Source organism: Eretmochelys imbricata, chromosome 2 (assembly GCF_965152235.1).
Source record: "Eretmochelys imbricata isolate rEreImb1 chromosome 2, rEreImb1.hap1, whole genome shotgun sequence".
NCBI lineage: Eukaryota > Metazoa > Chordata > Testudines > Cheloniidae > Eretmochelys > Eretmochelys imbricata.
In genome coordinates this window covers 181,670,244-181,682,709 of record NC_135573.1, presented here as the reverse complement: position 1 = coordinate 181,682,709, position 12,466 = coordinate 181,670,244, and the positions used below count along the sequence as shown (strand labels likewise).

The following is a 12,466-nucleotide window of genomic DNA, read 5'->3' as shown; positions in this document are numbered from 1 at the left end:
AAGGATGATTTTTCAACACCAGGCGAAGAGGTTTGTTTGCTTGCTAGTGGTGATCTCGGGAGGGCACTAATTTTCCACTCAGAGAGTGTATTGTACATTTATTGATCCCTCAAAGCACTTAAGCAAAAGCTTAACTTTAAGCTGGTGACCATATGCTTGCAGTTAAGCACAAAGCCTTTCATGGACTTTTGATCAAGTGTTTGACTTGAAGCTGCTGAGCAAAATGAGAGGCCTGCACAGCTGCATTAAAAGAGAAAATGCATAAAATATTCATCTCTTCTGCCCTGAGAAAAGTTTAAGACCACCATCTCTGAGCTGGGGTAAAAACCCAGTAACTTCATAAGTTCTTCCTTTCTTCCAGATCTACAGGGGTAATGGAAGCTGCTCATGTAGCTTTCTACTGAAAACAACAAACAGCATGTTCAACACTCATGCTGTATGCTATCTTATTAGCTATGCACATGCTCACCTTCTCTCTGCTGTTGGTCCATCTTTATAATCAAGGACATGGTGTTGAAATGTAAAAGGATAGCGCTTGCTGTGTGTGATATCATGTGTGCATCCAGTGCTTTGTGATGATGCATGGGTGTTCATTTCTGTTTTAGCCACACACATCCTGCAAGGAAATGTGAAATGTGGAAGTATATTTCTCCCATAGTCCTATTTCCATTGCTCTGCCCCTCCTCCCTTCAGCTTGTGGTGTCTCCTTCTCCTTTGTTTTCTGGCTTTCTTCAAGTCTCCCTAAAGAAGAGACAAGTGTGAGCCAGCAGAGAAATTATGTCAGCCTATCCTGGGATCACTTCTGACTTCAAGCATCCCTCATGGCAGTATGGTGCTGGGCAGTGCTATGTGTCTTGGTGCTACAGTAGAAAGTATTGAAAATCAGTGTGTATAATCACACATCCAAAAAATATCATCCCGAGACAGCCTTGATTGCAAACTAATGGTCTTTGCAGGCTTTGCTCACTGTAGAATTTTATTACTATACCAGTTTCCAGCGATGTGATACTTGACACAATTCCTCCTAAGACCTATTTCTATCCTTTGTATAAAGTGAGTTTTATTTATGCTATAAGTTTAAAACATTCCTTACATGGCACAAATGAGTAAAGTGAGGAATCACCAAGGCATAATCAATATACTAAACAGAATGGTGGTAGCTCTTTTTCTATTCAAAGTATTTTTCACCCAGGGTTAAACTGCAGACCATTCCAATTTTATACATTCTTTGGGACTCTTGCCACTTTGTTTATTATCTCTTATTCTTGTTCATGCTCTGGTTGCCTGTGCACCACATGAAGGTATTCTATTCTATTTTCAACTAGGTGGTTGTACTCCCATCCAAGAATCTGACCTGGAGGAAAGGACAGGTGTACAGGATTCCACAACAATGTTTACCAACCACAAGCACCTCACAAAGCAGAAATCCAAAACTGGTAAGAGAAGGAAAATTACTCACTTGTATTTCGAATACAGAACAAATCTAACTCATACTTTGTGTCTGCAGGAAAAGGAGTAATTGACTGAGGTGTTTCCAGTTATGTTTTTTAAGTTTCTGGTTAGTAAATGAACAGCACTTTTCTAGAAATACTTTTAATTTTTTCCTGGTTCAATCAAATCTGATAATTTTATGGAGTCCAATAATTCTTCAGATTTTTTTTGCTTCAGAACTGCTGGCAATAGAGTAGAGACTTCTAGCTGAGGTAAATAACTTCCCCTGAATTGAAAAGATCTGGTGCTACAACACGATATGTATGAGGTAGCTGAGGACTTTAAACCTGACCTCATTTCTGAAAGTTGAAGGTTAGGTAGAAATGCAGGTTAGGATATTTCAGTTTAATTAAGGTTTTTATTGTTGGGACGTAGTGCCAATTGATTAAACTTTGGTCATTACCTACTGTTTGTGGGAAGACTTCCTAGAATTTCAGAAAAAATATTAACTGGATATATCAAACAATATTATATTGGATATAAAATATATTGCATACAGTGATACATTTTCTTAACTTATTTTGAGAGTAAGAATGGTAAACAAATGCATTGTAGTTTAATAAAGTGCCCCATAAGATGCTTTCCATTTTATTTACTAAATTATGTTCCTGTTAAGTGGCGTATTTCTCATGATCAGTCATTCTAAACATAGGAGATCCTAAACGTGATTTGTTTATTATTGTATTTATTTTCAGGTTTCTCTAAAATATAATCAACTCTTCTTAATGAATTATTTTATGTGTAGTTTTAAAACAAGGTAAAATTTACTTCATCAGAAAGGTAATACTGAGAGATCTGCTTAGAATGGGGATTTTTAAAGTGTGACAAACATGTCAGCATTCTTTTAGTATACACATATGTATGGTATCTAATTAAAATGTGTACTGGTCATTCATACTTTTCTCCACAGCATTGTATTGAAAGTTGAATGTTAGAATTAAATAAATTTACATTCATACTACCAGGATGGTGTCATGGCACAAATCTAAATGGATGATGAAGGCGGGGAAGAAGAATGGCAAGTGCACTCAGGAGTTGAAATGCTAAGACCTGGTCTATACTCAAGACAGGTCAACATAGCTATGGCGCTCAGGCATGTGGAAAATTCACACCTCCTGAGCACTGCAGTTAAGCCGACCTAACCCCCAGCGTAGACGCAGCCAGGTTGATGGAAGAAATAGTTTGTAGTTATTGCTGCTTGGGGAGGTGGATTGCGTACGGTGAAAACCCCTGTCCACAACTGTGGGAACCATGTGCGCTACGGCGGCATCACTGCCGTGCAGTAGCTGTGCCACTGCAGCACCCGTAGCGTAGACCTAGCCTAAATGGCGATACGTGGCTAGATACTGTGACAGGGTTGGGACTCACCCCCGCGGCACCTCCTGCTGGCACATTTGGGAATTAGCTCTGTCCTCTGCAGGGCAGCTTCTGCTGGCGGTGTCCCATCCGTCCCTTGCCTTGGTGGCGTCCGGACCCGCGTTGCTCCTCACTCGGCGGCGTCCTCTTCAGGACACTGCCCTCCGGCAGTGCCCCCAAGTCCACACTCACCCCCTTCCAGGGGAGGGTTAACAGCAGTCTTTCCAGTTCGCTCCTGCCGCAGTGGCCCACCACAACCCCTCAAGTCTAGCCCCGCTGTTCGTGGGCCAGTGGCAGTCTGTCATGGCCACCCTTCCATGGCCAGCTGCTGTACAAGGAGGAAGGGGAGGACCCAAGCCCGCCCACTACTTTGCGTTCCGACCCAGGGACCCTCTAGTGGCAGCTTCCCTGCCCTCCTTCTCTCCCCTTGTCTAACTGTCCCTGGGCCACTTCCCCTCTGGCCCTTCACACCCTCTAGGCCCTTTCTATCAGGGCCCACAGTCTGGCAGGTATTAGGCTGGAGCCCTTCTATGCTCCCCCAAGCCTGCCCAGCACTGCTGTGTCCGAGGTGCCTGTTTCCTGCTCAATAGACAGACCTTTCCTCATGAAGATCTGGGACAGACTCACTGCCTCTTGTCTGGGCAGCCTTTATATAGGGCCTAGCCTGGCCCTTATTGGCTGCCTCTTGCTCAGCCCTGAATGGCTCCCCTCAGGCCCTCTCTGATTGGCTGCCTGTCTGTGCACCCGTTCTGGCCTGTGATAGCCCAATGTGGCCTTTTATAGATATCTATAAAATCCTTGTGCGGTTAACAGAAACAGGTGAATTATGTGTGCAAAATAATATTTGTGTGCACAAAATGTATCCTTACAAATGCATGATTTGTTTGTCTGACCAACAACTGTTTTGTTCACAAATGTGTATTTTGCATAAACAGTTACCCCGTGGTAAGCAGAGTTTAAGGGCTATTTTTTACCTTAAAATGTTTTAATTGGAAAACTTGTAATAATAGACAGGGAGGGAAGATGCAACAATATATAATATGATAAAAGTGAAAGATACAATGGGAGGAGTCCTGCATGTAGGTCAGCTAATAACTACATAATGTTAATTTTATTTAACATGCCGAGAGCAGGATGACGTTACATGGTTCTGTAGAGAGCAATACAGCTCACGCATAACATAATTGCTTTGACAAAACCAAGGTAAGTAAGAAGAGGAACATGGAAAATATAGAATTCATTTGATCAGGGGGACCACGTGGATGAAATAAGCAAAGGCTGACCCAGACTGGTCTGGATTTGGTAAGATACATTTAGGTGGCTATTTTTTTTAAATTTAGCCCTCCATGTCTATAAATAATTAAGTCTTATGCAGTATACTGCAGCAAAATTTGTGCATATGTAACTGAACTCCAGAATTCTGAACTTCAGAATAACAATCTACTATGAAAAGGACAACAACAAAAAAAACCTGTAGAAGGCTTAATGTACTGATTTTCCCTATTGACTTCAGGGCATAAGACAAAAAGATACTGTCAGGGTTGACAGACACTCAGTTTAACCTGTGTTATGTTTTTAACTGTCCTTCTGATCTGAAATATATCAGTTCTCCAGAACAAAGTCTGCCAGCCCAGTAAAATTCCACCTTCGCTGTTAGGAGACTACAACAAACTTAGGACATGTGCCAGGCTCTCCCTTCTCTCTGTTGTTGGTCCATCCTTGTGATCAAGGACATGGTGTTGAAATGTAAAAGGATAAGCAGGACGAACTCAAAATGCCAGTAAATAAAAACAACTGTGACATAGTTGGCATCACAGAGCATCGGTGGGATAATATGCATGATTGGAATATTGGTATAGAAGAGAACAGCTTGCTCAGGAAGGACAGGCAGGGGAAAAAGGGAGGAGATGTTGCCTTATATATTAAAAATGTATACACTTGGACCGAGGTTGAGATGGAAATAAGAAACAGACTTGTTGAAAGTCTCTGGGTAAGGATAAAAGGGGTAAAACCAAGGATGATGTTATGGTAGGGGTCTACTATAGACCACCTAACCAGAAAGTATAGGTGGATGAAGCTTTTTTTAAACAACTAACAAAACCATCCAATGCACAGGACTTGGTGGTGATGGGGGACTTCAACTACTCAGACATCTGTTGGGAAATTAACACAGCAGGGCACGGATTATCCAACAAGTTCTTGGAATGTATTGGAGACGGTTTTTTATTTCAGAAGGTGGAGAAAGCTACTATCGGAGAGGCTGTTCTAGATTTGATTTTGACAAATAGGGGGGAACTGGTTGAGAATTTGAAAGTGGAAGACAGATTGGGTGAAAATGATCATGAAATGGTAGAGTTCATGATTCTAAGGAATGGTAGGAGGGAGAACAGCAAAATAAAGACAATGGATTTCAAGAAGGCAGACTTTAGCAAACTCAGGGAATTGGTAGGTAAGAACCCATGGGAAGTAAGTCTAAGGGGAAAACAATTGAAGACAGTTGGCAGTTTTTCAAAGAGACATTATTACGGGCACAAGAGCAAACTATCCCACTGCATAGGAAAGAGAGGAAGTATGGCAAGAGACCACCCTGGCTTAATGAGGAGATCTTCAGTGATCTAAAAATCAAGAGTCCTACAAAAAGTGGAAACTAGGTTAAATTACAAAGGATGAATATAAACAAATACTACAAGTATGTAGGGACAAAATTAGAAAGGCCAAAACACAAAACAAGATCAAACTAGCTAGAGACACAAAGGGTAACAAGAAATCATTCTAAAAATACATTAGAAGCAAGAGGAAGACCAAGGACATGGTAGGCCCATTACTCAGTGAGGGGAGAAAAACAATAACAGAAAATGGGGAAATGGCAGAGGTGCTTAATGACTTCTTTGTTTCAGTTTTTACCAAGAAGGTTGATGGTGATTGGACATCTAACACAGTGAATGCCAGTGAAAATGAGATAGGATCAGAGGCTAAAATAGGGAAAGGTTTAAGTAATTTTTAACTTAAGTTAAATGTCTTCAAGCCACCAGGGCTTCATTAAATGCATCCTAGAATACTCAAGGAGCTGACTGAGGCGATATCTGAGCCATTAGCGATTATCTTTGAAAAGTCATGGAAGATGGGAGAGATTCCAGAAGACTGGAAAAAGGCAAAGATAGTGCCAGTCTATAAAAAGGGAAATAAGGATGACCCGGTGAATTACAGACCAGTCACCTTAACTTCTGTACCTGGAAAGATAATGGAGCAAATAATTAAGCAATGAAGTTGCAAACATCTAGAAGATAATACGGTGATATGTAACAGTCAGCATGGATTTGTCAAGAACAAATCGTGTCAAACCAACCTGGTAGCTTTCTTTGACAGGGTAACAAGCCTTGTGGATGCGGGGAAGCAGTAGACGTGGTATATCTTGACTTTAGTAAAGCTTTTGATACTTACTCACATGACGGTCTCATAAAAAAACTAGGGAAATGCTACCTAGATGGAGCTACTATAAGGTGGGTGCATAACTGATTGGAAAACCGTTCCCAGAGAGTAGTTATCAGTGGTTCACAGTCGAGCTGTAAGGGCATAATGAGTGGGGTTCCGCAGGGATCAGTTCTGGTGCTGTTTCTGTTCATCAGTGATTTAGATAATAGCATAGAGAGTACACTTATAAAGTTTGCGGATGATGCCAAGCTGGGAGGGGTTGCAAGTGCTTTGGAGGATAGCATTAACATTCAAAATGATCTGGACAAACTGGAGAAATGGTCTGAAGTAAATAGGATGAAATTCAATAAAGACAAATGCAAAGTACTCCACTTAGGAAGGAACAATCAGTTGCACACATACAAAATGGGAAATGACTGCCTAGGAAGGAGTACTGCAGAAAGGGATCTGGGAGTCATAGCGGACCACAAGCTAATTATGAGTCACCAGTGTAACACTTTTGGGGAAAAAAAAAAGCAAACATCATTCTGGGATGTATTAGCAGGAGTATTTGTAAGCAAGACACGAGAAGTAATTCTTCTCCTCTACCCTGTGCTGATTGGGCCTCCACTGGAGTATTGTGTCCAGTTCTGGGCGCCACATTTCAGGAAAGATGTGAACAAATGGGAGAAAGTCCCGTGAAGAGCAACAAAAATGATTAAAGGTCTAGAAAACATGAGCTGTGGGGGAAGATTGAAAAAATTGGGTTTGTTTAGTCTGGAAAAGAGAAGACTGAGAGGGGATATGATAACAGTTTTCAAGTACATAAAAGGTTGTTACAAGGAGGAGGGAGAAAAATTGTTGTTCTTAACCTCTGAGGATAGGACAAGAAGCAATGGGCTTAAATTGCAGCAATGGAGGTTTAGATTGGACATTAGGAAAAACTTCCTGTCAGGGAGGTTAAGCACTGGAATAAGTTGCCAAAGGAGGTTGTGGAATCTCCATCTTTGGAGATTTTTAAGAGCAGGTTAGACAAACACCCGTCAGGAATGGTCTAGATAATACTAAGTCCTACCATGAGTGCAGGGGACTAGACTAGATGACTTCTTGAGGTCCCTTCTAGTCCTGTAATTCTATGATTGTGCTTGGTGTGTGTTTCAGTGAATAGCTTTCTTGTATGTTTGAATAACAGTCAGGCTGATAAGAATACAGCAGACAGGCAGAAGAGAGAGATGATGCAAAGTTTCAGAGTAACAGCTGTGTTAGTCTGTATTTGCAAAAAGAAAAGGAGTACTTGTGGCACCTTAGAGACTAACCAATTTATTTGAGCATGAGCTTTCGTGAGCTACAGCTCACTTCATCGGATGCATACTGTGGAAACTGCAGAAGACATTATATACACAGAGACCATGAAACAATACCTCCTCCCACCCCACTCTCCTGCTGGTAATAGCTTATCTAAAGTGATCATCAAGTTGGGCCATTTCAGGCACAAATCCAGGTTTTCTCACCCTCCGCCCACACTCTCTCAGGAGTGTGTGTGGGGGGGGGGTGAGAGAGTGAGTTTGTGTGAGGGGGGGTGAGAAAACCTGGATTTCTGCTGGAAATGGCCTACCTTGATTATCATGCACATTGTAGGGAGAGTGGTCACTTTGGATGAGCTATTACCAGCAGGAGAGTGAGTTTGTGTGTGTATGGGGGTGGGGGGGTGAGAGAACCTGGATTTGTGCTGGAAATGGCCCACCTTGATTATCATACACATTTTAAAGAGAGTGGTCACTTTGGATGGGCTATTACCAGCAGGAGAGTGAGTTTGTGGGGGGGGGGGGAGCGGAGGGTGAGAAAACCTGGATTTGTGCCTGAAATGACCCAACTTGATGATCACTTTAGATAAGCTATTACCAGCAGGAGAATGGGGTGGGAGGAGGTATTGTTTCATGGTCTCCGTGTATATAATGTCTTCTGCAGTTTCCACAGTATGCATCCGATGAAGTGAGCTGTAGCTCACGAAAGCTCATGCTCAAATAAATTGGTTAGTCTCTAAGGTGCCACAAGTACTCCTTTTCATGATGCAAAGTGTATGTGAACATCCACAATGGCAGTAATATGACTTGCATGTCCTGATGCAGGTCCTAATCCTTGACAAAAATTTAACCTTACATTATATACTTGACTTTAGTTGATTCTTGATAACTTTCTATGAACGACAGGTGATCCATGCAAAACTGAATGAAAATTTTGAAAGCTTTAAATTAGTCTTCAGTTTATAACTGTGTTATATAAATGAGTTTGATTCATTCTTGGTCAGAATGGACTGCCCACCGGCCATGCTGCACTATAATGAGCCTGAAATATTTGCCACTGACCTGTCTGGAAATTCTAATTGCTCCAAGTGCAAGAGCCAAGGGAGCTGCTTAAATCATAAAGTAACACTGAGAATGATATCACAGCATTGCAATGTTGTTCTGTACATGGTTTTTTGGACTGAATTTTAGCCTGAGCATCAGTGACAGAGGCCAGACCAAGGTGTTTAGGTTAAACTCTAGATGAACATTGTTTGCATCTTAGGTGTCATCTTTGTGATTTTACATTGAGTTTTTATAACTCTGATCAGCCAGTAAGAGATACTGAGAGAAGGGAAACCCCTTTTCTCATTTTATTTTTTCCTTTCTATGGAGGAGCCTAAAACAAATATTTGGGCATGAGTTTAGGTGCTCTACTTTCTGTCTCCTTGGAGATTTTGTTTGTTATACATACGTAAGGTTACATTTTAGTCATGGGTATTTTTAGTAAAAGTCATAGACAGGTCACAGGCAGTAAACAAAATTCACGGTCTGTGACCTGTCCGTGACTTCTATTATATATCCCTGTCTAAACCTTGGGTGCTCTGGGGTAGGGGGAAGCCCAAGGCTGCGGTGGGTGCTCTGGGGAGGGGGCAGGAAGCAGGGTGTGGCCCTGGACCCATGCTGCTGCTCTGGGGACGTGGGTAGCAGTGTGTGGCCTGGGACCCCTGCTGGTGCTGGGGCTCCCTACCCAGTTCCGTGTGTCCCTGCAGCTCCTAGGTGGCACAGGGGCCAAGGGGCTCTGCTCACTGCTCCTGCCACAAGCTCTGGCTGCACAGCTCCCATTGGCCAGGAACCGTAGCCAATGGGAGCTGCGGAGGCAGGGCCTGCAGATGCAGGCAGCAAGTGGAGCCCCCTGGCCCCTCCAGCTAGGAGCAGCAGGGCCATGCCAGTAGGAGCCGGGCAGCCCCTGAGCCAGCACTGGCTGCTACAGAAGTCATGGAAAGTCACGGAATCCGTGACTTTCCATGACAGACTCGCTGCCTTATAAATACACAGAGACAGCAAAAATGATAGCACAGTAGCTTCTATTCTCTGCAATTGACAACTATGTTTCATTTAATATATCAACTTCAAGTTGCATAGAATCTTATCATACGTAGACATCTCAAGGTACTTTATAGAAAATCTTCAACAGTTTAATAATTGAGGATGTGGTGCCAAACAGTTGAAAGCAAAGGAGAGAACAAGTGTCTGTTCAGCTTTGGAGTGAACAGGTGCCATGATGCCCAACATTTCTATTCAGGGAATCCCAAGGCAAATGTTTGCAGTAACAGACGGCACTAGGAGGTGAAGGTAGGAATGAAAGGATTGACGTGATCAAATCCAAGGTGAGATATTCCAAAGTGCTCTGTAGGTCAATTGGGAATCTTGAATCTAATGCAGACTCTGACCACCAGCCAACGAAACTGAGCCAACCTTGTCGTAATGTACTTGCTCCGTGTGGTACCAGATAGAATCTTAGCAGCTGTGTTGTGTACTGGTTGAAATCTACTAATTGCGTGCATAAGGTGCCCAGCAAAAGGACAGTGCAGTTGGCTAACTCTCAGTACGAGGACTTCTGCATCAGGAGAAAGACATGTCTCCAGCTGGAACAAAGCTCAGTTCTCAAACATGAAATGACAAAAACAAAACTTGGGAGTGAACTAGAGAAAATAAATGCCCATATCCACTGAAGAATAAATTTTAGGGCCCTTTCTGTGTGATAATGAATGAACTTACACCAGTTGTCATTCACAGAATCACAGAATGTTTTTACACACAAAACAATGTTACAATAATGTTATTAAGGTTGCAAAAGTAAGGAAATGTCAAAATTAAGATAATCTGCACAACCTTAATTCACCTCCCTTGTGTGTATGTTTTATGATACAGTCTTTAATTAGGAAGAGACCTGGCTCCCAGTCTCCTTGTCCAACCAGTTCCCCCCCACCCAACAACTCCCAGTCAGTTTCTTCCCCAACTCCAGTCCTAATTGATTCCTTTCCCTCCCATTGGTCAGCATTTGTCTCATCTCCATTCACATCAGACTGCTTTGTTCTCCACGCTACCTGGGTTCCAGCGGGGAACGCTCATTGAGAATACCGGAAAGAGAGGCTCTCTGCTCTCAGTTCCAGTGCCCAGCCCCACCCTGGGCCAGAGCTGTTGGAAAGCAGCCTTTATAGGAAAAGTCCTTCTGAGTCCCCATAGTTCCGGGGTACAGCATGCTCAGTCATTCTGTATGGATGGCACATGCACAGTCCCGTCAGCACCAGAAGCTGTGAGAGGATCAAATGTGCTCAGTGAGAATGGTAGTCTTGGGAGATTTTAGCCATTTAGCTCTGGCAGACGTCTACTGAGCATGTGAGAACTGATTTTTTCAAAGACTTGTGAATTAGCCAAATTTGGGTGGATTTTCACAGGGATGGCAAAAAGCACCCTGATGCAAAGGCCAACCCAATTTCAAGTCCTTGCTCCAAAGTATGGGGGCCGTAGAACAGTTCAAAGAAAAAGTGTCAAGAATTTTTCAACATGGAGAAAGCATAGTTTTTCCTTAGCTTCATTCTTGGAAATGGCTGAACCATTTGGCGAAATTTTCAGTAATAATAATTCAGATTGAGACAGACAGCCAGTATGGAAAATTTCACTCCAAATGGTTAAAGTCTGGCAAAGCTATAAGCAGTGGAACACAGGATCTTTTAATGGGGAGTGTAAGACAACTTGGGTAATAGGTGATAGTATTAGCCCCACCCTAATATCACTGGCTGAAGCCAAAATAGTCCCTTACTGGCAAGTCAGTGAGAGGAGGGAACAAATGGTTCTGGCTCCATCAATGAGCCACTTTGGGAGGCACATTTTGCTACTGGGATGCGCTCACTCCTTCTGTGAAGCAGCTGTAAATAATCCATACTCACTAAAAAAGAAAAAAAATAAGACTATTGAAGGCTAGCTAATAAATCAACCACTGGACCGAATTCTAATCTCACACTGCTTTTTTACAATACTAGTGTGTTGTAATTCCACAGCTGAGGTTAGAATCAGGCCCACAGCATCATAAATGGGTGCTGATAATTAGTGGCCTAGGTTTTGTAACTGGGGGAGCGAAAGGGTGATGGGTCATTGGTGGTGGCCTGGAGAGTGAGCCTGCTCCGTATATACCTGGCTGTGGCGGCTCCTGTCCTGCGGGGCTGGGCCCAACTCCAAACTCTGGATACTGCAATCTGGTTTGCAGGGTCACAGTGCCATTTAAGTTTGGTCCAATCACCTTGATGGAGGGAGGGGCGGGGGGCTGAGCCAAATCTGAGTGAGTGACATTGCAAAATGGTGAATGGGTTCACAGCACCTTTACACCCTGTGCACCATGTTGCAATGCTGGGAGTGGGCAGCTGGGCTCAGCCCCATGGGACAGGAGCCATTACTGCAAGGAAGGCTCATTCTCCAATCCCATGTGAAAATTCGTGTTGTAAACCTTCTTTTGTCAGTTATAGGATAGGCTTGGAAAGGCTTAAGGCTGCCAGCGGGGTTGGTCACCCTCTCTACTAGCTCCTCTACTGCTACTACTGTAGTTTTGAGGAAGATGCACTTTCCAGTGGTTTTTGCTTTGGATGGGTGCAAGAATGATCAGTGAAACATTTTATAGACAAGTGATAGGAAAACAGTGCCTTTTCCTTTACTGTGCTGATTTTTAGTGCCTTTCCTCCAAACTCTGTTTTTGTCTTGTTTACTTTCTGCCCTCTTTCATTTTCTTACTTTACTTTCTTGCTAGGCTCATGAAGAAATTGGTGCAAAAGCAATTTTATTTCAGGGAGAGGTTTTCACATATTCTGGAAGGTAATAGGACAGAGTTCTGTGAATCTTAATTCTCAAGCTTTCAGTCAGCTGTTACT

At 42.8% G+C, this 12,466-nt stretch overlaps 1 protein-coding gene across 13 annotated transcripts in view; it reads left to right on the top strand.

The window, feature by feature from the left end:
• Positions 1–12,466, top strand: part of BBS9 (Bardet-Biedl syndrome 9) — a 432,422-nt gene that overhangs the window by 283,249 nt on the left and 136,707 nt on the right. For all 13 annotated transcript variants that reach the window (XM_077811045.1, XM_077811042.1, XM_077811050.1 and 10 more), the window contains one exon: positions 1,326–1,436. In XM_077811045.1, coding sequence (XP_077667171.1) covers positions 1,326–1,436 — 111 coding nt within the window. The remainder of the gene's footprint in view (positions 1–1,325; positions 1,437–12,466) is intronic.